At 45.1% G+C, this 27384-nt stretch overlaps 1 protein-coding gene across 6 annotated transcripts in view; it reads left to right on the top strand.

The window, feature by feature from the left end:
- The window catches only part of CAMTA1 (calmodulin binding transcription activator 1), a 245427-nt gene that overhangs the window by 66245 nt on the left and 151798 nt on the right, over positions 1-27384 (top strand). For all 6 annotated transcript variants that reach the window (XM_063177088.1, XM_063177089.1, XM_063177093.1 and 3 more), the window contains one exon: positions 17097-17232. In XM_063177088.1, coding sequence (XP_063033158.1) covers positions 17097-17232 — 136 coding nt within the window. The remainder of the gene's footprint in view (positions 1-17096; positions 17233-27384) is intronic.

Below are 27384 nucleotides of genomic sequence, written 5' to 3' on the forward strand. Positions count from 1 at the left end.
CAAGTGGCTGACATTTCCAAGTTTAAATGCAAATCACGATGACAAAAAAAAAAATTTACTTGACATTTATATATCAAGTAGAATTTAATTGTTATTTACTTTGGAATTTCAATGACAAAGTCAATTTTCTGAGTCCGGGAGCATTCTGCCAGAGGGAGATACTTTGCTTCTCTGTTTCCAGGTGCCTTTTGTCATTAGCATTTGTACAGTATTTTTAAAATATTCTTGAGCGATCCAAGGTGACGTCACTATTTCACAAGTGGGCCCCAGGCAATGGAAAAGCCTTGGCTGTGCTCAGAAGCTGCAAGGTCAGTTTTCCATCTGGGAATGCGGTTCAGATCTGTTTCTGTCCCATAAAGGACACAGGGGGATTGCTGGGGGGACCAGCCCTGCTCCATGGTGAGAGCAGGATGGGTGCAGTCCCTGGAGTCTCCCCACCTCCTGTCCAGGTGTCCATTCCTGCCCAGGAAGCACACCCTGTGCCTTACCTGGCCATCAGTCCAGCATAAGGAACATCCCCTATCTGGGATATCAGCAGCATCGTAAAGAAAAGTTAGGATCTTGCAGTATATTAATTCTGTATTAAATAATTAATAGTAAAATTAATTGAATTACTCCATTTTCAGGTAAAAAAATAGGGTAATAAATATTCATAACTTACATTATTAAGGGAATTTCCATTTTCTATGTCGTTAAAGTGAGATTAGGTAAGGTTGGGTTTAAATGAAGATTGAAAACAATTGTGCTTTGGAATTAATTCACTGTGTTAGGCCATTACCTCGTGAGCCTTCTTTCCAGTGTGCTCTGTGTGAGAGCTGTCCCAGTGCATGGGTGGGTGCTGCTGCCAGGATGTCCTGGCTGCTGGGAAATGAGACAGAAGCTCCCCGTGGAGGAGAAGCTCATGGGAGCTGGAGGTTGTGGAAGAGCAGCTGCCCAGAGCTATGATTGGTGGCAAAAGTTCTGTCCTCTCCCCTTGTGCCTGTTGCAAATAAAAGTCCTCTCGAGACCTTGCTTAGACTTTCAAGGCACGTTTTAAAGGTCCTGCTCTCTCATATGGCTCGTACTCTCCATAGGATCCAGGACCATTAACCTTGCCTGTGGGCAGTGCTGAAATTTGGGTTTTCTGCTGGTGCTGCTGGGAGCTCTGCTGGCATGTTTGGGGTCACACACGACCTATTTTCCTCTGTGGAAGGCAGCGTGTGTGTGCTGTCAGCACTCCTGGCTCAGGATGCTGCTTGACATAATCCCTGCTAAATGTGGCACATCTCTCTTTACACTTTATAGATTTCATGACTCTCAACACTTTCTTCTCGCTGCTTTCAGTATTTCCTTCTCTTTATTGTCCCTGCAGAGAATAAACAGTGCACAGATGGTTTTAAGAGCCCTTCGTTGGTATGGATTTTTAGCTGCTGTGGTCCAGGGGTGTTGAGACACCAATAATGAATTCTTTTAACAGCTCACTGTGTTGATTGTAAAGGGACCTAAGGGCAGAGTTGCTGGGAGCCATCCAGATGCCTGGCCTGACTCAGGAAACGATCTTCAAGTATTCCTTCCAAATTCTTCCCATGGCAAACCCAGCCTGGTGTGTGCTGGTCCTTTGGGAGAGCTGGTGTCCCTCTGTTTTCAGCTGGCAGCTCAGGAGAGCTGTGTCACAGCAGAAGATGTCACTGGCCAACTTGGACAGCCAAGGCAAGAGGTCTGTGTTTCTGTTGTGGATTCACCTGGCACAGAGGCTGAAGGTTGGCTCTTCCAGCCCACCAGTGGCTCTGCAGCCCCTGGGCATGGTCACCAGGCTTGGGCTTTCCCACATCTCAGAGGGATTCGTGTCACAGATGGTGGCTCCACAGCTGGTCCATGCACACAAACACCTGCCCCCACTGCCTGGCTTTGCAGGCACACAGGGCTAGGGTGCAAAGACTCCTTCCCCTCTTCATGTGGACTCATAAGAGTCCTCCAGCATTGGCTCTTGGAGGAGGAGAGAGCTCTGGAAAACATGGAATAGGCACAAAAAGCAATTATCTGGTAAGAAAGCAGTGAAATCATTCAGCAAACCCATCTGCCTGCAGCAAGGCTTGGTAGGTTTTCCTGTCAATGGGTATGGCCAAGGAAGACAGTGTGGCTTTGGACAACACTGACATTGAGTATTTGGCAGGCTCTGACTGTTCTTGATCCCATGTGGGAGGATCTTAGGGTTGAGGAGGCTGCTTGGTCTGTGTGAGCCCCCTGTACTGGGCCTGATGGGGGTTCCCAGACTGCAAGGCAGATCAGTGAGGAGCTGCCCGTGTCCTGGCTAGAACAGAGAGTGTGCTGGAACATCTCTTGGTCTGGGCTTCTGATGGTCACATCCAGACCTGGCAGACAATTCCATATTGTCCAGCATTCTGTGCTTCTTATCAAAGAGGGCCATGAAGGACAGGATTTGATGGCTGTAGTGGAACCACCTTGGACCTGCCCTTTCCTGGGTCATATGTGCAGGCTGCAGAGTGGCAGAATATCTGCTGTTTGTTCTTCAGGCCGTTGTAAATGGCAACAAAATGAGTCTTTGTCGCATTTTAAAGATTTTTGCACCTTAATTTATATTCTCATATGGCACTGAAGAACCTTCTTTTGTCCAGGAGGTAAGATATGCAAAAATAACCTTTAAGTTGCTCCTAATTGACCCTTAATGATATTCCCTTGTTTCTTCCAATACATTCTCTGCGTCAAAAACACCATCCAGCAACTGCTTGTTGCATCTTAATGGCTGCAAATAGCAACTGATGAAAAATAAACTATTTTTTTGGGTTCTTTATTTATGGACAAGGATTTTTCCATCCAGGAAACCTGGCCCTGAGGTTGGAGTGCAGGGCTGAAGCAAGGCACCATGACCATCTTGGACTGGGAGGGATTTAGGCCCCTGAGGGTGCCCTGTGCCAGGGGTTGATGCTTTGATTTCATGATGGGGACAATGTATTTTATGACAGGCACAGTGTTATTTAAGCTGCCCATTGGAATGTTAGCCAGCATGTGCTGGTAGCATGGAACTGGGGGAAGGATGTTTGTGCCTGTGTATGCAGAGCAGCTGGAAGCGTCCCTGAGGATCTGCTGCTCAGCCTGGAGAGGACAGATTGGTTTGTGGTGTGGTTGTTGGAAGATGAGGAGCTGCCTGCAGACTGAGGTTTTCCTTTTGGTGCTGAATAAGTGTGTGTAGGCAGGGAGCAGGCTTTGCTTTTGCTGTGGTGTGAGGAGTAATTGCTTGGCAGGCACAGGTGCTGTAGGTGTGCAGTGACATTGCAGTGAAACACTGGACAAGTGTGTGACTCTGCTCAGCCCAAATGTGGAGCAGTTGGTGGGTGAGCAATAATGAAGCTGAGAGCACTGATACAGGTGTTCAGGTTTGATTTTTCTTCTTTTTCTTCCTAGTCCTGAAAACACAGATTCACAACAATCTGGCAAAGATTCTCCTCAAGTTACACTTGGTTGGCGTTCTTGCTATGCGCACTGTAACAATACTTTAATATAATTAAATTTTAAATTCCGTGTAGAATCTGGTGGATAGGCAGATGTATCGGTATGTTAAACTTTATGTCACTTAAAAATGGTTCTCAAGTACATCAGAGGGAGCCCAGCCAGCTGTAAAATGATCTGCTTTATGGCGCTGCTTCGCAGCTTTGGTGTCTGTGTTTTAATTACAGCTGTACCTAAAGCCTCACACCCTTGGATAACTCTGATGGGCCGTTTTGTTTCCTGTAAGTTACTGACCGGATGTAAAGTGACATGAGGGAAGGTGCTGCGGGGTTTTCCAGAGCTGCTCTTTGTGACAGCGTTGAGTTTCTGACTCGTGCTGCAGCAGCTTTGCTGTAAACACACAGTGCAGTCTGCTGCCCGGGGCTGCTGCACCTCAAGTGGCATCACCAGGATGACAAGTGGTAAAAGGGGTTTTAGGAGCCTCTTTGCAGCCCTGGGTGTGTGTTGGGACTGGTGTGAGGAGTGGATTTGTGGCCCCAGGACTGGTGTCAGGGCAGGTGAGCATCTGTCCCCCTGCAGCCCCTCTGCCCCCCTGGCTCATCCCCAGCACCAGCACCCACCAGCTGAGATGGGCTTTGCCCACATTTGCTCTGCAGTAAGTGGAGGCAGTGGCTGGGCTCAGTGCAGGATGAAGATTTCCAGTGCTGTGAAGTGGGAATCTTGTTGCTTGGCAGGCAGAAACCATTAATGGTGCTGTTTCTGGAAATAAAGAAGTGGCCTCGTCCGGAGGCATCCCACGTGATGATTTGCTGAGTTGTGCAGCAAGATTTATGCCTAGCCGTGGGATTATTGTTTGCTATTGATTCTGAGGGAGATGAAGCATCAGTAAAAGCCCATCAGAAGCCTCCCAGTGGAATGTGAGAGCTGGAAGCTTTCCTGACATAAATCCTGTTGCCTCTTTGGTGGTGCTCAAAACCCACTGCCCAGCCAATCTCCAAGCATCATCTTGCAATCCTTTCTCCTTCAGCATTGCCTGTCTCTGTCCAGCAAGGATGTACTTGGTGCTGCAGGGAGGTGTTGAGCTGAGAGGTACTGGTGGATCCCTTGGGGATCCTCTGGCACCTTCTGCTCTGCTTCCAGCAGACAGTAGCCATGTCACTCCCTGTCCTTTGTCAGAGCACGTGTGATTGCTGCTGCCATCAGTGAGAGTGAATTGTGCCCATAGTATTATTCCTGTATTTATTTTGTAAATGTCAAGGATAAACTAAATTAAGATAAATAAGGCTGTTCCATTTCACTGTTCAATTTACAAAATTTTGATGAGACCAATAACATCTGTCCTGGTTCCATCTTTTGGCCAGCTGAAGGTGGCTCTGGGTCTGACAGCTCGGCTCCACCTGTTCCCCAGCAATGTTTACAGACAGGGGATGTACAAGTGAGTCATTAAATCTTTTGGTTCTGCCTCTGCTCTGTCTGACTCTAGTAGAGAAGCTGAGATGGTTTGGCTGACATAGAGCTCCACCCTCACAACTGGAGTTATTGTGTTGCCTTAAGTGCTGTTGTAAAAGGCGAGTGGTGGTGAACACATTGCTATGAGCTGCAGTGGAACTAAAGCCTTAGTGGGGTGTGCCTTATCTGCAGCCTTCCCTTCTCCTGCTGGTCCTGGAAAGGTGAACTGAGGTCTCCTGGTTTCCTCAGGAGGACCTGGACACCAGCTTAGGACGTGTCAGGTTCTGGGTGCATTCCTCTCCTTGGATGTGGGTCTGAGGACCAGAGCAGCATATGGAGCATCCCTGCTGTCACTCTGTGCCCTCTGGAAGGTGACCATTTATTTCTCATCAGTCGAGCTTCTTGCACAGCAAATGGGTCATGCAGGGGAGATCTTCTTGCTGGATAAGCAATTAAGTAAAATAAACTACTCAGAGGACAAATTATGCAGGACTCTTGCCCCGTAACAAATGAATTAATTGACTTTGGTATTTGTGGGATGTTCCCACTATTTTATTTAATTCTCTCTGGCTAAAGGGCTCCTGTGTTTCCCCCTGCTCTTGTGCTGCTGCAGTGAGTAAACAGGGTATTAGGGGCTGATTTACACAGCTGCAAGCAAAGGAAGCAAAGTGATAATTGCAGGAACCTTTCCACATTTCCTTAAGAGAGACAAAACCTCTTCTGGCAGCATGTCCAAGAGTCTCTGTTTGACCTGTTTCTCTGGGGTGCCATCAGTTCTCTCTGCAGCCTCACAGAGCTCATTCACAGCAGGATGGCAGCACAGCATGGGCTGGAATCATGACCTGCACACAATTGCAAGGGCTTTGGAGGCACCAGTGCTGCAGGGCCCCAGTGGGGCTGCTTCTGGAAGCACAGCACAGTCAGGAGCTGAAGTGGGCTGTGGGTTGGGGCTGTGTCTCTGTGGCAGTAACTCCAGGTTGTTTTGAAGGCTTTGTCTGGATCTTTGGAAGCAGTGGCTGCTGTAGCAGTGTGTTACCTGGGATATCACATGGAGCAGCACTGCAGGATTACAGATCCTGACCCTCAGCTGGGCTGGTAACTCATGAAACCATTGGGCCAAGTTGCTTGGTTTATTTACAGTAATTAAATTGAAACTCTGATACAAATCTTTGCTGTGTAACAGGATTTGTCAACAACTGAGAACTGGTGACACTGCTGGACCAGCTGCCAAGAAAATACTCCATGTGTAAGGTGACATTGGGTTCACCAAACAGTGCCCAGTCCCAGCTCTCAGTGCTGAGGTGGAACATGGCTCTTCCACTGTTCAGCTTCCACTTTGCAGATGCCTCAAGCCAGGGATGGTAACACTGGTGGTGATGTGGCATGGGGAGCTGTCTCCTTACTCAATGGCATTTGTGATCCCAGACAGTTTTAGAAGGCCCAACCACTGCTAAATTGTGCAGCAAACTTTTTTTTTTTTTTTTTTTATAAACTGTGGCCTTTGAGAAGAGCACTGGCCAAGAGCAGGGCAGGATTTTGTGCTCTGCTTTAAATTTAGGATATGAAAGATTTGGAGGATTTTATAATGGCAGCTTTGTGTGCTTGCTCTGCCTCCTCTTCTCCCACTGGTTTTACTCCCAGGCTTTTCTAACTGCTGCTCTTGTCTGGTTTCTTTCCTCTTCAATCCTTGCTCTCATCTCCTCAAATTTATAAAAAAGTCACTTCTAATCCTGCACAGATCCCTGATCTGGAGGGACTGTTATATTTATTACAGCTTCCTTTATTCTGCCCACCTGCCTTTACCAAAATCCCTGGTATTGGGTGAGATATTTGGTCACAACCAGAGTCTTGTGCAGGTGGGACACCAACCCAAGCAGGGGATGTGTAGCACAGTCCCACTGTTGTAGTTTTGATGTGCCAGAGTGGGCAGTGGTTAGAGAGGGGTTCTGCCCTTAGGAAGGATGTGAGGGCACTCTGGGTAATGTATGAAAAGGATCAAATGAGCAGGGTTTGGGTTTTTTCTTCAGATTATGTAGTTCATAGGAGAGCTAACCTTTAATCCTAGTTTCTTGCCAATATTAAAAATTTGAAGTGTTGAGTTTGTAAGGGTCCCCAGGATGAGGTGAGAGATGAGAATCTGACTCCATGTTCTCAGAAGGCTGATTTACTATTTTACAATAATTATATTATATTATATTATATTATATTATATTATATTATATTATATTATATTATATTATATTAATTATATTATATTATATTAATTATATTATATTATATTAATTATATTATATTATATTATATTATATTATATTATATTATATTATATTATATTATATTATATTATATTATATTATATTATATTATATAGCTGTACTAAAACTATACTGAAGAAAAAGGATACAGAGAGAAGGCTTAACAAGAATGAATAATAAAATCTCGTGACTCCTCAGAGTCCAACACAGCTGATGGTGATTGGTCATTAAGTTAAAACAATTCACCTGAAACCAATCAAACTTGCACCTGTTGGTAAACGATCTCCAGCCCTCATTCCAAAGCAGCAAACACAGGAGAAGCAATCAGATAATTATTATTTTAGCTCTTTTCTGAGGCTTCTCAGCTTCCCAGGAGAAGAAATCCTGGCAAAGGGATTTTTCAGAAAATCTGACTGTGACAGTGAAGTTCTGGAAAGTGGAAGTCTTGCATGGCATTAGCACAATTGCAGCATCTGACTCCTTGCAGGGACTAGATGAGTCTCCACTTGGCACCTGAACAAGTAGGTTTCAAACATGCCAAGGATTTGACAGTTGCATAAGATCACAAGCGGTGGGAGGGAGGTGAGAGGAAAGCTGTGCTTGGATCCTGGGAGAGGCTGGGATTCCCAGCACGGCGCTGGCAGGGCGTTCTGTGGGAAGCATCAGTGTCCATCAGGGAGTGCTTCATGTCCTGGGATTTGGTTTGGGGCAGGCTGAGTGCTGGGCCTGCTTCAGGCCTGCGTTCCCATCCCGTGCTTCTCCTGTGGCAGCTGAGGGTGTGAGAACATTGTCCTTGGATTTTAAGGTCATGCCTTCCCTGCACCGCTGTGTCACCCCTTGGCTGTTCTCTGTCAACCCAGCTCAGAAAATAACAGAGGTAAGAGGAAAAGGAGGGTTTTGATCAAAGGAAATTGGGCAAACTTTGACCCAGCGATGCTGGGTGCTGTGCTGGGTTTGGGAACAGTGAGTGTGGATTTGTGGTGGGTGACACAAGGTTTAAAAGAGCAGTTCATGCTGAATTGTAGGGTCACGAATTAGGGCATGATAGAAAAAGGATTGGCTGTTAACAAGAGTTGGTTTAGGCTAAATTAATCTGAAAATGTGTAATTTCATCTGAACTAAAAATACTGGAATGTAATTAAATTCCAAAGTAGGATGAGCTGAGAGGGTGTAAGAAAAGATAAGCATCAGAATAAGACAATAATTGAGTTTGTATTGTAAACACATTCCTGTAGGAATTTGGGATTTTTAAGCTGCTTCATTAGAAATTTTAAGTCGAGAGTACTTAACAGCTTGGGAATGTTTTGGAGAAGTGGTTGACTACTTTTATATTTGTCTGTGTTCTTTGTTTGCAGGATTTTCTATTTTTGGGGTTAATTCTCTCTTATCAACTACTAGTTTATTAATAAGTTTGAAGGGGAATAAGGCTTAAAATTAGAAAATGTGTATTTCCATGTGAAGCTGGTTGTTTTGTGAACTCCTGTTTTTCATCTCATTTTCCCTAAAAATAGAATCTTTAATATATACAATTGATAAATTAGGTTAGTACCATTAAAACACTGGTAATTCTGAAGAGCCTCACATGAAATACTGAAGCAAATGTTGTCTTTGTTCTGTGCACAAGTTACTTGCTCAGTCCATCAGGTAGGAACGAGCCAGGTCAGGTCATGCTGTGCCATTCTCCTGTCACTCATGGCAGTTGTGTGAAGGAGAGCTCATGGCTGGGATGAGTGGGGTATCATCTGAACAGATCAGTGGATACTGATTTGAGCACTAATCAGCACAATACCTGCTTGTCAGGCTGTTTGAAAACCACTACAATTGATGGTTTGAGACTCCTTTCTCACACCTGTGCAGTGAGTGCTGGATGGGGGATGGAAGAAATGGGTGCAGCCACGCTCCGAGCTGAATCCAGACCCCAAACACTGTGGGGAAGGGAGGTGATGAATGGAATTTTGTTCCTCTTTGGTGATACTGCACACCCTGCTCAGCCCCTTATGTTATGGAGTTGTGTAGTTTTTTGCAAAAAAGTTTTTTTGCAGAAAAAATGCAGGCAGGTTTTCTTCTTATTGACTGAAAATACCCTTAATTCTGAAAAATTACTTTGTGAATCTTCATATTTCACAGACTATAACTAGATTACTACCTTTTACTGGAATACTTTGTGTTAATGAAGACCGATTAGAATTACATAATAGATTTCCTCTAAAGAAGGCATTATGTGGTTATTTTTTACTGTCTGGCATTCTAGTTAATTGCCTTGTCATCATTAATTGATGGGACTAAATTGATATAAATAAACAGATGATATTTGTGAGGTTCATTTGACAGAGAGGAAGGGCTGAGAACAGGAAGCTGCAGGGCATTCCAGCAGTGCCTGTTGCAGAGAGCTCAGGCTTGGTCAGTGCCACCACTTGTGAACCCATTTGGAGGAGGCACAGTGAGCTCTGCCCTCCTTCCCTGGGAGCCCTCACTTTGCCTGGACAGGGCTGGGCTTGCTTGTGTGGCCCCATCTTAAAGCTGACCTCAACAGCTGGCTCAGTCCTAAGCTTCAGCCCTACAAAGAGCTGATGGTCCTGGTTATGAGCTCAGGCATCCCAGCCCAGCTTCTGGGACAGTTTGAGTGTCTCTGGTTTCCAGCTAAATCCAGATTTATGTACATAGTTGCTGTTAATCAGGAATCAATGGAGTCCCAGCAATCGATGGAGTCCAAGGCAAATCAGCATTTTTAATTGAATTGCAATATTGCAAATGATGCTTTTGCCTGGACAAAGTGAGCTGGTGGTGGCTGTGTCCCCTCTCCAGCCCTGTCCATAGTGCTCTGCCCATCTTCTGCTGTGCTGATAGGGGACAGATGTGTTACTGGACCACAGCTGGGGAGCTGCTCCCTCCCACACCAGCATCACCAGTTCCTCCAGTCTTTGCTGTTTCACTGCTTGCAGTGTTAGAAGTTCATCAGCTGTTGAACTGCATTTACAACTTGGAGTGGTTCTCAATTTAAATTTATAATTATTTATTATTATTCAATTTTCAAATATTTACGGATTTTTACAGTGTCTCAAGTCATGAGTCAAGCTGCATGCTGCTAGCAGAGGGAGAACCCTTTTTCTTCCTCAGACCTCTGCTCTCCTCCCATCCCCAGTGAGATTTTTCCCAATTAGCAGCAAAGCCCACATGGCTCCCACCAGCCTCAGTGCTGGGGAGGTGACACCAAGGACATGGTTCATGTGCATCATGGCAAATTTCCCTGGTATTTGGTGTTTTAGACAAAACCAAGGTAAAATTTCCCTGCTATGTGGTGTTTTGCACAAAACCCACTTTGACACAGTTGTGGAAACCTTGTTACCCTGGAGCTGGTGTTGTTACAAGTGGGGAAATTGAACAGGAAGTAAGGTAACTAAAAAAATAGAATTTTTGTTCCATTTTCTTCGTTCCCCATAAGATGCAGCAGTGTTTGCACACACATGTGTTGCTGCTGCGCTGGGAAGTGAGCAGATTTAGAACTGAAGTACCACCCGCAGGAGGAGGCCATCTCCAAATAAGTCTTTTAAAAGTTAATTGGAGCCCTTGGTCCTCACTGTAACAATCTGTGTCCATGGAGAGAGCAATTGATAAGGCAGAATGGCTGCTGGCACCTGGGGGCTGGAGCCCTTTGGTCTGTGTGAGCACAGAGAGGGAACGGGGCTCTCCTTGGTGCACCAGGGGAGATGGTGGTGATTAATCTGATTAATCTGAAAATAGTTTAAAGCATTCATGAATTGTAAGAATTAATTCCCAATAAATCAAATGGTAGCCCCATGGGAGTAGGGAAGAGAAATAAATGAGGGCTAAAGAAATTGATAAAAATCCTTGAGCAATAAAGAGATGAATGCCAGTTCTTTTAAAATTATATTTAAATGAACAAAGTTGATTTAACTGGCTTTTTTCATACCTTGTACTAAGATTTAGTTCTACAGCATGACATTATATCAAGAAATAATTTGCAGAAAGACTTTTTTAGCATTTCATGTGCATTCCACTTAATGACAATTTTAATATTCAGTCTTTGGTCCTACATCGTTACGGGGAGGCTTCAATTGCTCAGTGTGCTGAGGAGTTCATAAAGATTGTTTCTAATTTCTTTTTCAAGTCTCTTATAGAGTTCAGAGTGATCAACATGTGAATTATCATGTTGCTGAGTAAAATGTGGGGAAAACTGTTTGTTAACTGCTTGAACTAAATGTGCAGCTTTGGGACAGTGCTGCTTCCAGAAGTATTTTCCTGCCTAGGGAGCTCCAGACAAGGTGCTGAACTGAGTTCTGACCTGCAGAGCTCACACACCTGGTTGTGTAAATAACATATCTACTTAATTTTTAACCTGTTTTGGGAGTTCTTTTTAATTGTCTCTGAAAGGAAAATTATAATGATGGAATTCATCAGGCTGAGTAGCCATGATAGGCAGAGGTGCTGTGTGAGTCCTTTGTGGAATTCACACTGAGGGGCTGAATCAGATCAGTTGTATCACTCCTATTAGTGCTGGCAGCACTGTTACCTGTTTTCTAGTTGTGTCAAGAGCAGAGACATGAATTTCTGACCCATTAGTGAGTACAGGTCTTAGCACAGGAGGAGTGGTGCTGGTTGGAGTTGTTGCTGTACTGAGGTGCCTGGAGCTGCTCTTGGCCTCTGCAGCCTGACAGGGACACCCACAGGGACATGAGCAAAGTTCTGCCTCCCCATCACTCTCACTGAAGGTGCTGTGCTTGGCACCTGCCTGCACTGTGCTGCAGGGACATCACTGCTGGCAGGATGATCAGGTCCTGCCTCTGTCACAGAGCTCCAGATGTTTTAGGGATTCACTTCTCTACGTGCCTGCATTGTGCTGTGGGCACTGTGGGGATCACGATCAGGTCCTGACTCCATCAGCAGAGCCCCAGATGTTCCAGGGATTCTCTTCTGTACCAATGCACCATGCAAACAGAATATCTTCACAATGTGGTTTTGTGGCAGCAGCATCCTGATCTCTCCTTAAATTGCCCCAAGGAGCTGCTTTTGGGGTAGGACTTGGCACTGGGTATCCCAGCCACACCAAGGAGATGCCCAGCAGCTGTGTAGTGCTCTGCAGCTCGTGCTGCAGCCATCAGCATTTGTCCTGATCTTGCAGAAGGGCTTTCCTTGGCAGCCCCTGGCAGTTCTGAGCAGTGGCACAAAAGCCAACTTGGCACTGGCATTGTTCAGTCCTGTTTGTTGGAGCCACAGGTAATTACTCCCATACTTAATGAATCACATTACTTTTATTGATGAACACAGAGGCTACATGCTGGAAAGAGGAGGTAAGGATTAAGTTTTATGGCTTACTGCTGCTATGAGAAGGAGCATCTAGACACCAATTAATGCCCCCTTGATGGGATTAGCCATTGCCTTAACTGCAGCTCTGGATAAAATTGCTGCGTCCGTGACTTTCGACTTTAACTTCTTAAATATTGTAGATATGAAGAAAATTCACTTACATCTTAAATGGAAATGACATTTAATTCTAGATACAAAAAACTTGCAGCCTATTTACATTTCCTTGTGATTTATACCTCCTACTACATGGATAAGAAGACTTATCTGAAGTCTTTATTTCATCCCTGTAGAGTTCAAAGATCAGAAAAATTTCAAATATATAATCTGTGATTCCTTCAGTTGCTGTGCCAATAATCCCAACTTGCAGTGTGTATAGTGGAGGTTGTAATGGCAGCAGCCTCTCCCCATGAGATGCCGTGGCTTTCCAGCAATTATGGTGAAGTCTGAACATCTACATTAAGTTTTTGAGGGGCTTTAATTTGATTTTTGGTCCCACTGGTGCAGGCTGGGCACATGCTGGGGTTTCTTTTCTTTCAGGGCAAGTGGGAATCATTGCCTAAGTGTCAAAGCCATGTATTTATTTAGCAGTGAGGAAAAAAGTGTTTGTCAAACAAATTTTTGTGTGATCTGCCAGTGTTACAGCTGTGGTGGACAAAATCCCCACAGTCTTGAAAACATGTAAATATAATTTTAAAGCTTTTTGTCAGTGTGTAAGAGATCTACCTGTTGCAGCATCCTCCAGGTTCATCCCTGGGCTGGTGGAACAGGGGTTATGGCTCTGCCTTGGCCTTGGGTGCCTCCATCCTTACTGAGCCTGGGTGATCTCCTAAACCAGCAGCGAGTGCCCAGGTATCTGCATGGCCAAGGGCAGGTGAGATGCCAAGGGCTGCAGCTGCTTGAGATTCCTCTTTCAGTTTTCCATTTGGGCTTTAATCTTCTGATAAGCCACAGGTGCAGTGGGGGGAAATGTCAAGGTAAATGAAGACTTCAAGAGCAGCGTTCCTCAGGGGAGAAATACCTTCAGTCATCAGATATTTTTCTTGGGCAGAAACAAGAAATAAGAGATGAGGTGTTTGTGAGAGCATGATGTCAATCCTGACTGACAGTCCCTGTCCATCACTGCTGCAGTGTGAGGACAGTGCAGAGAAGAAGGAAATAAATGATAACTTGGAGTTGATCACCTGCAGTGTTTGCCAGCCCCAGAGCTCTGCCTGCTCTGCATGGCAGGGCATTAGCTGAGTGGGGGGCACCTTGTCACACTCACTCTTGGCACCTCTCCCCATTCCCACACTGGTCTGGATGAACACAGCTTCAAGGACTTTGCATTCCTAAGGAAAGGACGACAAGGATTCTGTGCAATATTTTTTTGAAAGGCTGCCTCTTTTCAAGTCTTCCTCCAGGACTCCAGCTTTTCCCAGCCACTTTCTGCATCAGTAGGTTGCTCCTTTGGGAAAGCAGAAGTTAATTTCTCATTATTATCATGCATAGATGCAGAAGATGGAAGATAGTTCCCTCCCGTTGTCCCCTGGCTCTGTGAGAACTTCACAGCCAGGGAAAATATCATGCAGGTGAAAAATGGCACCATGCAGGCTGTGTGCAGGAGCCATCCCTCAGTGTGCTGGGTGGCAGGGATGGAGAGGGTTTGTCACCCAGGCACTGGGGGCAGCTTCTGCTCGTGCACTGGGAGGTACAGGTGTGCTACCTCTGCTTTATGGTATTAAACATCCATATTTGTCCTTTAAATATCCTCCTTGGATTGGAACTGGAATAAATGCAGATGAGACAATAAAAAATAACTCTTAGAGCCATGGACCTTCTCAAGGAACGGTTCTGGCTGATTTTGCTCTGTTATCTTGAGAAAGAGACTCTTGGATTTGCAGTACTTGCAATTCCCTTTTGGCACCCCCAGCTCCTGAGGCAGTAAAACGTAGTTTTCATTAACTGATATGTCTGACATTTACCACATCTTGATGTGACAATTTAGAGGGAACTGGTTAAACTGAAAAGCATTTTTAATATTGCAGTAATGTGATTAAGGGGAAATCTCTGTCCTTCAGGCCAGAGGGACCTAAATTTGAGCACTAATGGAGTGACAGATGAAGCATCAGTTGACCAAAATATCCTAATCTTAACTTGCTTTCTGTTTATTCCCTCTTTGCATCCTGGTTCCTGTTAACAAGAAGATAAGTAGGTTTAAATTCCAATGACCCAGGTGAAGGACTTAATCCAAAAGAAACAAAACCCACTCAGAGCAGGACTTAGAGCCAGAGGTCAGTATGCACAGCTGAGCTGGGTGTCAGATCCAAAATGACCTCTCTGGAAAATTGTCCCTGGAAATCCCATTTCCTCTGTTCCTCCCTCTCTTTGTCTTACTGAGGGAAACTCTGATTTATCAGTGGCCTGGATTACTCCCGAGCTCTGTCAGGAGCCCTGGGTCTCCCCAAGCAACAAGCTCAGTTCCATGGCTGCAGGGGATGATTGTTCATGTTAAAAATAAGTATGAAAATAGAATTTACAATCTTCTTCCTGGCTGTAGCAGGAATAATTTGGGCAAAAGTAGCTCTTAGGCTGTTGTGGCAATTTGTGGGAGCCTTGGCTGTAGATAGCAGGGTGAGAGGGAGGAAAGCATTCCAGATCTCATCAATACTTGAGACAAAAGGCTTTCTGCTTTGCAATTACTCTTCCTGTCCTTCTCTCTCCTTCCCCCAGGCCACAGGCAAGAAACCAAAATAGAGATTAGGCAGCTTTTAAATGCCACAGGCTTGTAAAGGAGGGGAAATCCAGAGCTGATCAGGAACTGCAGCCTGCGCTCAGCCTTGTGACTTTGTCCCTCTCATCTGCAAAGGGAAAAAGGAAATCCCCAAATTCAGTGTGAGTGGCAAAACCCCCAGAGATCTGGGCTGGAGTCACATCTGTCACATGCCCTGGGAATCCCCGGCAGGCTTCCCCTGCTGTGCCTTCCCACACGATCGCTTGGCTGCTCTGAGGGATAGATGAGCAGGGCAGAGCTTTCCTCTTTTCTTCCTTACAGTGGGTGAAATGCAGCAGCAGCGTAGATCAGGTTCAAATTGTGTCTCATCTCATGAAGTTATCTTTAAAAGCCAGCTGCTTTCTGTGAGCCTTAAAGCAGCTCGATACACTCTTATCAAAATCGAAAACCGCTCCAGAGATCCTTAAGAGATTTTGTTTCATTGGGCTCAATTTTCTATAAATCTCGTTAACTGCTTTGCCAGTGCCCTCTCACTGTGTTCCTTTTTCATTGCAGAATCAACCAACAAACCCTGTTCCAGCCCTGCAGAGCAGCAGCCAGGCTGCAGAGCTCAGCTCTGCCCTGCCTGTGCCCGTGTGGCACTGGGGGCGAGGGAAGCAGGATTTCCCTGGCATCAGAAGCCTCCAGCTCCTCTGTTTTGTGGAAAACCATGTGTGTGAGGGCAGGGGCACCAGGCAGGAGCTCAGCTCTGTCTGGCTTTTCATTACCTGCCCTGGGTGACTCCTCTGCCACGGACACAGCCCGAAGGTGCCTGGGGAATCTCTGGTGATGTGAGAAGGGTTTAAGCTGCCACGTGCAGTGACTGGGGGTTTATAGAATAAACACTGAAATGAGATACAGAATACCTCCACTGAATTAATGCACTATCTCCAGTGCTGTCAAGCAGATACTGTGGCTGTGCTGACACCCCAGTGTTTATTTTCAGGGTGATGAGGAGGAGCAGCCTCCCCAAGCCCTTGGGTCCAGGCTGCTGGGACCTGGGGGATAGGAGGAGCTGTAGTTTGGGAGGATGGGGCTTGGCTTTCTGGCCACAAGCAATAAATATTTGTGTGTATGTGGAAAAAATGCTCACTGCCTCCCAGCTTGGAGGGTATTTGTTATTTTTGGTGTTATAATAGACTTGCCTCGGTTGTGATCTGGCTTATAAATAGCAAAATCTCTCTACACCCAAACTACAGTGGCTCCTGTCTGCTGGGCATCACCATGCCTTTAAGGACATTTCCAATTGCCATGGTAGTTTTTAAGTGGAAGAAGTTTTCCTGTGTCTTTGAAGTTGAGCAGGTGTTCAGAAGGGAGCAGGTTACTCCCTGTCTAGCACTAATCTAAGCAGAGCAGTGAAACCAATGTGTAAGCTTGTGCTTTTATCCTTCCCTTCTGCTTTGCTTGTTTATTGTCATTTTAAGCCAATATCTGTGTCCTGGTGCAGCCTTAGAGGTGGTTGGAATCTCATTCTGCTGATGTGTTAGTAAGAGAGAGAAATTGTAATTAAGTAACAACTATCATTTTTTCCCCCTAAATTTTCTTTCCTTCTAATTTTCAGCATGTAGCAGTCAAAATACATCCAGTGCAAATGTTGGCTATTTTATCAGAATTCCTTTCTTTTTTTTCTTTAACCTTTCACTGGCTCTTCCTGCATTAGGCACAAGATCCTCACAGAAGAGTCTGCAGATTGCAGACATCACTTCAGCCAGGTAGCAGCAGTAAAAGGGGAGCATTTATTTTATTTGACACCAAATCCTGACTGTTGCTGTTCTGTGGAGCCTTTTGCTGATCTGTGGTACATTGTTCCATAGAAACTTTCGGTCTGGTTTTGTTGCTTTATGTAACCCAAACCTATTTCTTGCTTTTAGACCACAGAATGGTTCTATGATCCTGTACAACAGAAAGAAAGTGAAATACAGGAAAGATGGATATTGCTGGAAAAAAAGGAAAGACGGGAAGACCACCAGAGAGGATCACATGAAGCTGAAGGTGCAAGGAGTGGAGGTAGGAGCGTGGTGGGGCTGGCTGTGGGCTGTGATGGCTCTCCAAGACACCTCAACCCAACAAAGGCTGTCCACACCTTCAGAAAATGACTCCTGTTTGCTGAATTCCATCTCTTACCTCTGGTTTAGATCTTAGTTGCTGTCTGGGGTTAAACCCCAACTCACCCCACCCCCAGCATATATATTTGTTCTTTATTACTCCTTTGAGCAAACTGTGAGTACAGCTTCAGCACCCACCTGTGTGGCTGCTGGCTGGGCTGTGTGACTCTAGGGTGTCTCCACACTGAGCATCTTCTGGTAAACTCTAATTTTTGTACCAGGCACTGCCCAAGGGCAGCCTGACACCTCAGGGTGGGCTGCACAGCACTCTGTAACCATGGCAGCTGGAATGGCTCCAATTTATTCTCACAAATCTCAGCTAAGTTTTGGTAGCAATTGCTGTAATTTCTGTGTGCTAATGGAGTATTGGTCTTGCAGTATGCAGGGGAAGGATTTCTGTTGAGTTTGACCCAGAATCCATGTGTGTTTTGAGAGAACCTTTGCTCTGCTGATGGTATTCAGCCACTTAGACACATTCATGCAAGTCATTGCACCTGAGGCATTATTTCTGAATAAGCTCATTTGTTCTAAAATATGTCATTGTTTGACACCACTCTTCTTTCTTAACCTCCATCTGCATGAGGAGAGAGCTGTTCTGATCACTCTGGTCACTTCTGATGTTAAAGGTTTGCACAGGTGTGGATAACAAGTGCATTTATGCAAGTTTTATATTTATTAAATAGCAATTACTTGTTCTGGTAGCAGAAGCCCACGTGCAGAGCTGTGCCCAGCTCATTCCTAAGACAGCAGGGCTATATTCCCAACACTGCCTACCAAACTTGGGGCCAAAGTGGTCCAAAGCTGTGAAAATGTGTAATTGCAGTGTTCAGCTGTGTTGTTTTGGCCAAGGAGAGCGTGAGGCTGCCGGGTGTGTGTTTGTGCAGGCTGGGTTGATTTTACATTTGACAGCCTGTGAGCCTGGCTGGGGAAATTGGGGTTTCCATGACAGGCAGGGCTTCACCTGTGTCTCCAGGCCTGTCTGGCTGATGCTTTGCAAGGATGAACCTCCCTCCTGTTGGGGTGAGGGGCACCCTGCTCTCCCCACGTGGAGCTGAAACTCCCCCAGCATCCCCAAAATCAGTGCCAGCAATGGAAAAGGGATGAGTGCCCAGAATTCATCTCGTGCTCCAGCTTCCTCCCAGCCCATTTGTCATTCTTACATTCTGTCTGCTCTAATGAGGTTTTGGGGTTTAAAATAGTATTAAATGGATTGCATTATATTACACCAGAGAGGCATAACTTTGTTCCATAATTTTTACATCCAATAACAATGTTTTATTATGACAAGCACAAAAAAAAAAGTCATCATCACAGAAATGGTGCCTTGTTTTTGTTTTGGGTTTGCAGAGTGTGATTTAATTAACTTCTGTAAACTTTCACAATTCAGAACACCAGACCCTGTGCTGTCCCTTTACCTGTAGCAAGATGTTGTTGATGACCTTTGGCTGCCACATGAGCACATGAGAAAATAAATGGGATTTTCTTGGGGTTATTCCAAAGCTGGAGCTATCCAGCCCTTTAGTGCCCAACTGCATGGATGTGGTGGTGATTGTGTTTAGCTCAAAGAACCCTGCACTGAACCCATTAATTTCTATTTTACTCAAGTGTGTCTCCTGTGAAGTAGCAAATATGGGCACATCTGGAGCTGGAGGAAGCACAGCTTTCAGGGATCCTCCTTGTGGCTGATCACATTCACCACTCAGGAAAATAAGTGTTGAACTATTTGCTTTGTGATTTGGATGTACCAGAGTTTAGCCATTCATTCCTACATCCTTCTCCAGCTTGAGAGCCCTTTAGTACCTGATTTTCTGTCTTCAAGGAGGTACTTGCACCCTCTCATCTACAGGCAGCACCTGGGTGGTCACTGCCAGTCTCTGTTCCGAATGATGCAGAAGTTGTCTGTTCTCTTGACTTCCAGGTGTTTCTTGGGCAGAATGATGTAGTTTTAACCTTATTAATTAATTACTCAATCAGTACACCTTGCTACTTCACAGACAGCATTTTTGCTTTAGGTTGCTGATACCATTTCAAAAGGAAGCAATGTTCTCAACTTGGACACGTAGGCAGCAGATTTAAAATAACAAAAAAAGGCTTTTTTCAAATTTGGAGTGATACCGTAGTTAGCCGCATTAGGGTTTAACAGGGCATGAAATAACTGTCTGCCTTGTGGCACTGCCAGATCATCTCAGCAACTCTTGCAGCCAGAAGATAAATAGGGATCATTGTTGCACTGATGGAAAAGTACTTGCAGAGCCGACAGCCAAGAGCATCAATAGCATCCAAACATTGCTCTGGAAATGGCAGCTCGGAGGCAGGGAAGGGGAAACCACTGACCAGCCAGTCCTGAACAGGGATTTGTATTAGAAGGTTTAATAATTAATTCCTTCCTGAGTGTTGTCAGTGTGATGGCTCCTTTGTCTTTCCAAGTTTTGGGTAAATAGAAAAATAAATTTTTGAAACAAAAAGTCTGCGTCCCGAGGGATGTTGATGTCTATCAGAACCCTGTAGAAGGATTTGGTGAGCATGGGTGAGGCAGCTAAAGCAAATTTAGGACATAAATAAGGAATAAACTACTTTGACTCATTTAAATAAATATGGATTAGGAGGAATAAACTACTTAACCAAGCGGATGTTAAATGAAAATGGCCTGAAATCCTCAAGCTGTTGCCTTGGTTAGCATTGCTGTACAGGAGGGGTTTGGGTATTACTTGGTTAATCTGATCACAGTTCTGTTAGAAAAGGCTGGATAAATCAGAAAGGAGAAGTTAATTTGGCCTTTCCCTTAATACACCTCTTTGTGCAATTCTTTGTGGAATCTCTGGTCTGTGATCCTTTTTAAAATTCTAATTAATTAGGATCCCTGGTGATGTGTTCCTAATCAATCCATATAATTAAAAATATTAACTAATAAATAATAGTAAGGAGAGTGTTGGAATAGCTTTGCCATGACTCTGGATGGTGCTGCTCTGCTTTGCAGGCTCCTGGCTCAGAGGATGCATTTCTGCTTTTTCTTATGTGTGAACTTTTCCAGGAGAGCGCAACTGTGCCTTCACGTGAATTTGTAGTAAATTGCTGCCAAAATTAAAACGAGGTCATGTTTTTATAGTGAATTTCCCTCTTGTCATCTGGGTTTTGGAAGGTTGACACTGATCAAGCTGCTCTTTATCCCGTGTTGAGGATATTTTAGTCTCTCCAAACCCCAGTGCCTGAGAAGGGGTTATGGACAGGGGCTGTCCCAAGGCTGGGGCAGAGCTGTGCCCCTAGTCCCAATACCAGAGCTTCTGTATTTGAAATTTCTTTTAGATTGGGTGTTTGTTACCTTGGTACAATATGGTAATCTTTATGAATTCCTTAAAAAGAAAAAAAAATCAACAAAAAAGTAAAACTTGATTTCAGTCTTATTAAGAGAGAAACTCCCTTGTGGAGATGGAGATGCGAAGTATCAATTTTGTATGCAGGACTTGTATTTAATTAATATCATAACAGTCCCTTAACACTATTGCAGATTAGTCCACGAGGACAGGAATGAAAATTTTAGATTATTCAATTACTGCATAAACCCTGGGACATCACCATCAAAACTTCACACGGGTTTTGTAGCATTTGGGTTTTGGCAGTGTCCCTGTGCTCACCCTGGGTCACCAGAGTGGGGACAGCATCAGTGACCCCTGCAGCCTGGGCCACCTGTGAAGGACCAGAGTTTTGCTTTTGGTAAATGGGCTCCTCTGCATTGTGCAAAATATCCACCATGGAATGCTGAGCTGCAGAGTGGTTTTACATCTCTCTCTTCACTGCTGTCGTGGGTGAAATCTGCTCAGTTGTCATGGGAGGGTGGGAGGTGGAGGTGGCACTTTGGAGCAGCCCTAATCTGGAGAGGGATTCCTTGGGCAGCCTGAGCCAATTCTCTGCAATTCACTTTAATTTACGTGGGCTTTGCTCACCCTCAGAGGTGAGCTGTGTAGTTTGCAAACTAATTAGGATCACATTGTTCACTCAGCCTGCTTAATGCATTTCAGAGAAATACTGTGGAATGGCTTTGGAGGAGAAAGGAGAGTTTAATGCGAGAGGCTTTCTGGAAATATGACACACATGTGTGCATTCATTAACACAAACAGGTGGCCCTGAACAAGGGAGAAACTGCTCACAAGGAGGGGCACTTTCATCTTCTTCATCATTGCTGCAAATATCATTGTCCTGAGATTTCACTGATCCTCTTCATAACCAGCCTCTGTCTTAATCCTCTGTAGCTCATTAGGGACCAACAGCATCTCCCCATTTTTTCTGGGGCACACTCACCTTTGCTGTGTGCACCTCTCCACAGTGGGCACCACAGGCAGGTGCTTGTGCAGAATTGTGGAGGTGTTGACTCAGCTCATGAGCTGTGGTTGGGATTTATTCCTGTTGCAGCTGGTGTTTATGGCACCTGGAATGCAGAGTTGTGATGGCATCTTAATGATTCCTGTGTTGGAGGCAGTCCTGGGAAATGGGAGCGTTGTTTTGCCATTTCTGAAGGGGAGTATGGATTATTGTTAAATCCAGAATGAATCTCCTGGGAGTCTCTCCAGAAGGGAACATACATATCAATAATCCTTTTGTATATCAGGGCCCTGATGTATTCTCCTGCAGTAACATCAAGTCACAGCAAATTCTCTTGAGTTTTGGCTTCTTTTCCTAATGCATGTCCAGAAGATATTTTTCTTCACAAGACCCATAACATTCCTAATCCTTTAATTGTCATGGTTTATTTAACTTCATCAGTAGAAGTTTTCCTAGTATCTGGGTGTCTCAGGATGAAAATTCAGGCTGAGATCAGGGCCTTGAGATGCTCTGCCTGGCAGGTGCCCTGTAGGCAAATTCTGCCCAAATCAAGGACAACCACTGTCCCTGCAGTGCAAGGCAACAGGTTTGCAGCAGCTCTCAGGTAATTGCTCTGTAATTGACTGCATCATCATTTTTCCCCTGTTTAATAAATAGCGTGAATAAAGCTGAGCCACATGTGGTAGGGCTGTAATTCAAATCCCATTCACTGAAGTCTGAGCATTTTTCATTTAGGATGTAAAAAGACAGTTTTGATGTAAATGATTCCAAAAGGATCTCTGTGGACTAATGACATTAACATCAGGATAGATTGGAATTTTGTTGAGTAATTGGTGCTGCAACTACATCCTGTGCTGGGGGGAGAGAGGGAACCAAGGACCTGCAGTAGTGGAAGTGTCCCTGCCATGGCAGGGTGTCCTTGATTCAATCCAGACCATTCTGTGATGGGTCTGTGGGGATGTCAGTCTGCAAAATCCTCTGCTGACATTGAATTTTGCCTCTTGACTTGCCTGCAAAGCAGTGCTAGACGTTCTACTGCTTTTTGCATCCGCAAAACAAAACAGCAAAACCAAAATTTTAATAAATATATATATATACACACACATACTTTTAGTCATCCTTATGAAGGAAAGCATTAGAACAAGTATACAGACACAAGACACACTGGCAGGCCCCTGAATCCCTGTGAAATGTGAGGCTTGTGTTGCCTCACCAACTGCATGGCACAAACACACATTGACATTTATATTGACTATTTCCGTTTAGAGAAATTCGAAATTAAATCTATTTTCTGCCAGCTCTGTGGGAAAATCCATTTATGAAAACAAAATCCAATAGGAGATCTAAAGATTGGTGGCCAGAAATGAAATATATTGAGAATAAAATATATGGAGATTGGATTGCTGGCTCTGTGGTCTGGGTTTAACGTGCTGGGGACTGGGCTGGGGATGGAGGGGTACTGGTACAGACTTTATCCCTGGGTTTATAATGTAAGCAAAATAAACATCAGTGCTTTTTGGACCAGAGTTGGTGGTCAGCATGTACCATTTTGACCACTCAGTTTCTTTCTGTGCTTATGTGGACAAATATGAACTCCAGACAATGTCTGTCCTGGAAGTGGTGCCTGGAGAGGGGTCAGTGGGAGCCGTGCTGTGAGGAGAATCCCTGCCATTCCTCACAAGATGAAGAGGTTTCCTGGTTCTGTAGGGATCCCTGTGCCTGCACAGAGGATCCAGATGCTGGAGCAGCATGTGCCTTGTAATCTTTAATTGCATTGTGGGCTGTGACGGAGATAAGGGCTGCCATGGCAAGGGAGGAACCTCGCGGCTCTGCCTTCCCTGCCTGGCTTTCAGTGAGCTCCTCTTTATTTATTTCTTTCTCTGTGTGTTGGGCAGGAGGGCAAACCTTGTTTGCTGTATTCTGTGTGCATCAGGAGTGCATTAAACATTTTAATTTCATGAGTCCCTGTTGGAAAGTGGGATGTTGCTCACCAAGGTGTGCGTGGGGAGGGAGAGCAGAGTCTTGTTTGAAGGTTTGAAGGTGCTGGAGCTCCTAAACACAGTCTGGTGTTTTCCCCAGGCAGCAACACAGACACAGAACTTTCAAGAGGGGATTTTAGAGTGTGGGTACATCTGACATGTTTGGATTAGCCACACCTTTGTAGGATGTTATTTACTTCCCTTTATAGGCAAGGAATAAGGATTAATTAGATGGGGTTTGGACACGTTCTGGATGTAAAAAGCATTAATTGCCCACTGTTACCCTGGGGTGGGGTGAAAAGGAAGAGGGGAGCAGGGAGGGCTTGGCAGTGCCAGCAGCAAGGGGCTCTCTTGGTTCCCAGCCGGGATTCTCTTGGTTCCCAGCCGGGATCTGAGCCAGGAATCAGTGAGGGGCAGGAGCTGAGCCTGGGTCCTGCTGTGTGTGCTGTAGGTCACAGTGAAGCTGCCGCGGGGGACAGGGCTGTGCTGTGTCTGTGCTGCAGCAGGGGAGCCCCAGTGACCCTGTTGGTAATACCAGGAATGCACTAAGAGCGAGTTACTGTGTTTCGGGGAGAAAAACTGTTTCTCTACTCTCTGCTTGTCCTAAGCCCGTGGCAGACGCTGTCTCGCGTGTAGCAGTTGCCTGTTCTTTGCGGAATCCCTTTTCCTCGGAGCGGTGGGTGATGCTCCTGCGCTCCGGTGTTCCCACATTTCTGCTGCCATCGCGTGGCTGCCGGGCTCAGCAGCGGCTCCGGGAGGGATCCCTCTGCCCTCCGGGGGCTGCACAGCCCCAGCCGGCCCCCAGACCCCCATCCCAGTGCTGCAGCCTTGCTCGGGGCTGTGGCGATGCTCCCCCCGCAGCTGGAGTCCCTCTGTCCTGCGTGGACACAGAGCCAGGGAGGGCTCGGTGTCACCTCTGACTGCAGAGCTGCACTTGGTTTAATGTTTGCCTGAGTTCTCACAATAAGCTACAGTAGCTCTGAACTCCTCTAAGGGGAAGAGTTCAGGCATGCAAATCAATCACTAAAGGTTGTGATGTCCCAGTGGAAATTCTGAGGGCTCTTGGGGCATGTCTGGGTGCCTCTGCAGGGGTGTAGCAGTCTGAATTGCTGCTGGTGTAGTCCAGGGGAAGGAAGGAAGGAAGGAAAAAGGAGCTTTGCAAAATATCCACAGATGTTTTATACAGTGAGATGTTCAGGTCCCAGCACCCACACACAGAGGGTCTCACTTTGTCTCCCAAGGGGCCTGGGGCAGTACAAAGATGAGGGCCAGTAAGGGAATAGGTGGCTCAGGGATATAGGAACAGATATAGGAGCAGGGGAAGGAGCCAGTGGGGTCTGACAGCTTTTTGAGGGAAGCTTCTTGTGTCTCCCCAGACCAGGGAATGCCCTCCTAGGGTCTCCACAAGGGGATATGTTGGAGGTGTCCCAGCCCCTCTTTGCTGTGGCCAGCACTGACCACTGCAGCCCCACCATGGCATTCCCTCTGTGCTCCCTGCTGGACAGCACCAGGCTCTGGAGTGGCTCCTTGTCAGCTGCCACGACAAATCCGTGGTGTTTTTCCATTAAAAGGCCCTGTGCTCCAGAGGACTGCAGCGTCTTAGAGCACTATAAATATGTTTGTGAAGATTCTGCCTTCTGTCTGACCCCAGACACGCTCTGATACTGCGTGGGCGTTTCTGTTGATGGTTACACTTTGCCTGCAGTTTTTTGTGTGCTTGTTGCCATGAAGAAATTTTGAATAAAAGCAAGATGAGGTGACACGAGCGTGCTGGAACACTGTGAGGAGGATTTGCAACGCCTGTGACTCTGCTGCACTGCCTAATCCTCCTGCTGCACTTCTTCTGAGCATGCATGATGGGAACCATGGCTTGGCCCTTCCTTGTCCTTCTGCTGGTCAGGCTCACTGTTGTTCCTGCAGGCAGGTTTCCATTGTGTCTGTAATGTCCTACCATAGCCAGGACAATTTATTTTAGCATTTTCCTCCTAAAAGGAAGCATGGTTTTCAGCTTTAAAAGGTGGAATGCCATCTCCTTTCCTGCCTTCTGTGTACTTCCCTTATTCCCGGGAAGAAGAGATATGGTTAGATTTCAGTGTCTCTTTAACCTTTCCTTGTTGGAATTATAAAAAGTACATTTATAATGACAAAAACATGATAAATTTTTGTGTGTTAAATCATGAACTTTCCTGTGAACACTTAGAGAGGTTTCTGTCCTTAGCTCCAAGCCTGGTGGTCCAGACCCCCCATCCTTCACTGTCTCCATCCTTAGGGCAGGCAGAGGGAGCTCCCAGACCCCAAAATCCCTTCCTGCCTCATCTGTCCCACATTTAAATCAACACTTCTTGAACTATCATAGCTGTATAAAATAGACAGAAGGGTTTCAATCACAAACCCAAAATCAAAAGGTTTATTAATGGCTGGAGGGAACTGGAATTTAATATTTGCCTGTTGTCTTGTCAATTCTCAGCATTTAAAAGCCCAGCAGCATGGGGATGATTCTAAATATAGCAACTTTATTTGAATAGACAGCATAGCTTCAAAGTAAATATTAATTCCATTATGCTATTAACAGTTATTTATCATGACAGAAAGCCATAAAGTTATTTTACTGGAATACAGCCAGTAAATTGCATCTCCTAGATGAGATACAGCACATGTTGAGTTCCAGCAGCAATTACCCAACATACTTTATATATGTTGGTGACAAAACATGTTCCAACATGAGCCAAGCCAACATGAGTTTATGAAGGCTATCTCTGATTCAGTCTTTGGTGGGGACTGACCTTCAGCATGTATTAGATCTTCCATTTTATAGCAGAAAACAATAGCAGGGAAACATTAAGGGTCATCAGCAGTTGGATGCGCTTGTGCTAGCAAAACAATGAAGGCTGTCTGCCAAAGATTATTGACTTCTTGTTGTCTTTTATCCACAAAAATAACTCTTCTTGTATATAACCTATGAGAGCTGTGCAGTAACTGCTGTTACAAGAAAACCCCAATAGAATATTGAATAAAATAGTTTTAAAGAATTTTAGGTTTAGTTTCTTTAATGACTAAGAAATGTCAGCACCTGTGCACCAAGTGTTGCTCTAAGCAGAAGAAGAACATAAAGTTCATTGTATCACATCTGTAAATATTTTATATATTTTTGAGAACTGGAGAGAGCTCATTTAAAAAAAAAAAAAGCTCATTTAAAAAGCTCATTTAATCAGAATCATCTGTCAACTAGATCAACTAGATCACCTGCAATATCAGGAAGATTAAAACTGTGAGGTTGGCATTGGAGAACTTTTCAGATATCAAAGGATCAGCTTAGTGTGCAACCTCCCAGTGTTTGAATTATAAAAACATCTTTGAAATTGCTCAACTCTTGATTAACAAACAAAATCTGAAGTGGATGGGGGATAGGTCGTGATTTTAACATTGGATTATCAAAATCAAAGAAAAATATGTAACAGTTGTTGAAAATCCATGGTGGGAGGAAAACCCCCAAGTACGAGATCATTAGCTGTAATGCTCCTTGATATCCTTGATATTCTGTAACCTGGAGGACACACTAATTAAAACAGAGATTGCAAGGTCAAGAGGAACAGCTGGGATTGATGCCTTGAGAGGCTCCCTAGAACAGAGGCTAGACAGTGCTAAAGGGATAAAGTAGATTTATTAAAATGCCTTCCAAGGATACACCTTGGGCAGTACAAGAGCCTGACTGAGGCTACACCCAAAATAGACAGTGGGTCACAAGTTTTCACACTTTT

This window comes from Melospiza melodia, chromosome 26 (assembly GCF_035770615.1).
Source record: "Melospiza melodia melodia isolate bMelMel2 chromosome 26, bMelMel2.pri, whole genome shotgun sequence".
Taxonomy (NCBI): domain Eukaryota; kingdom Metazoa; phylum Chordata; class Aves; order Passeriformes; family Passerellidae; genus Melospiza; species Melospiza melodia.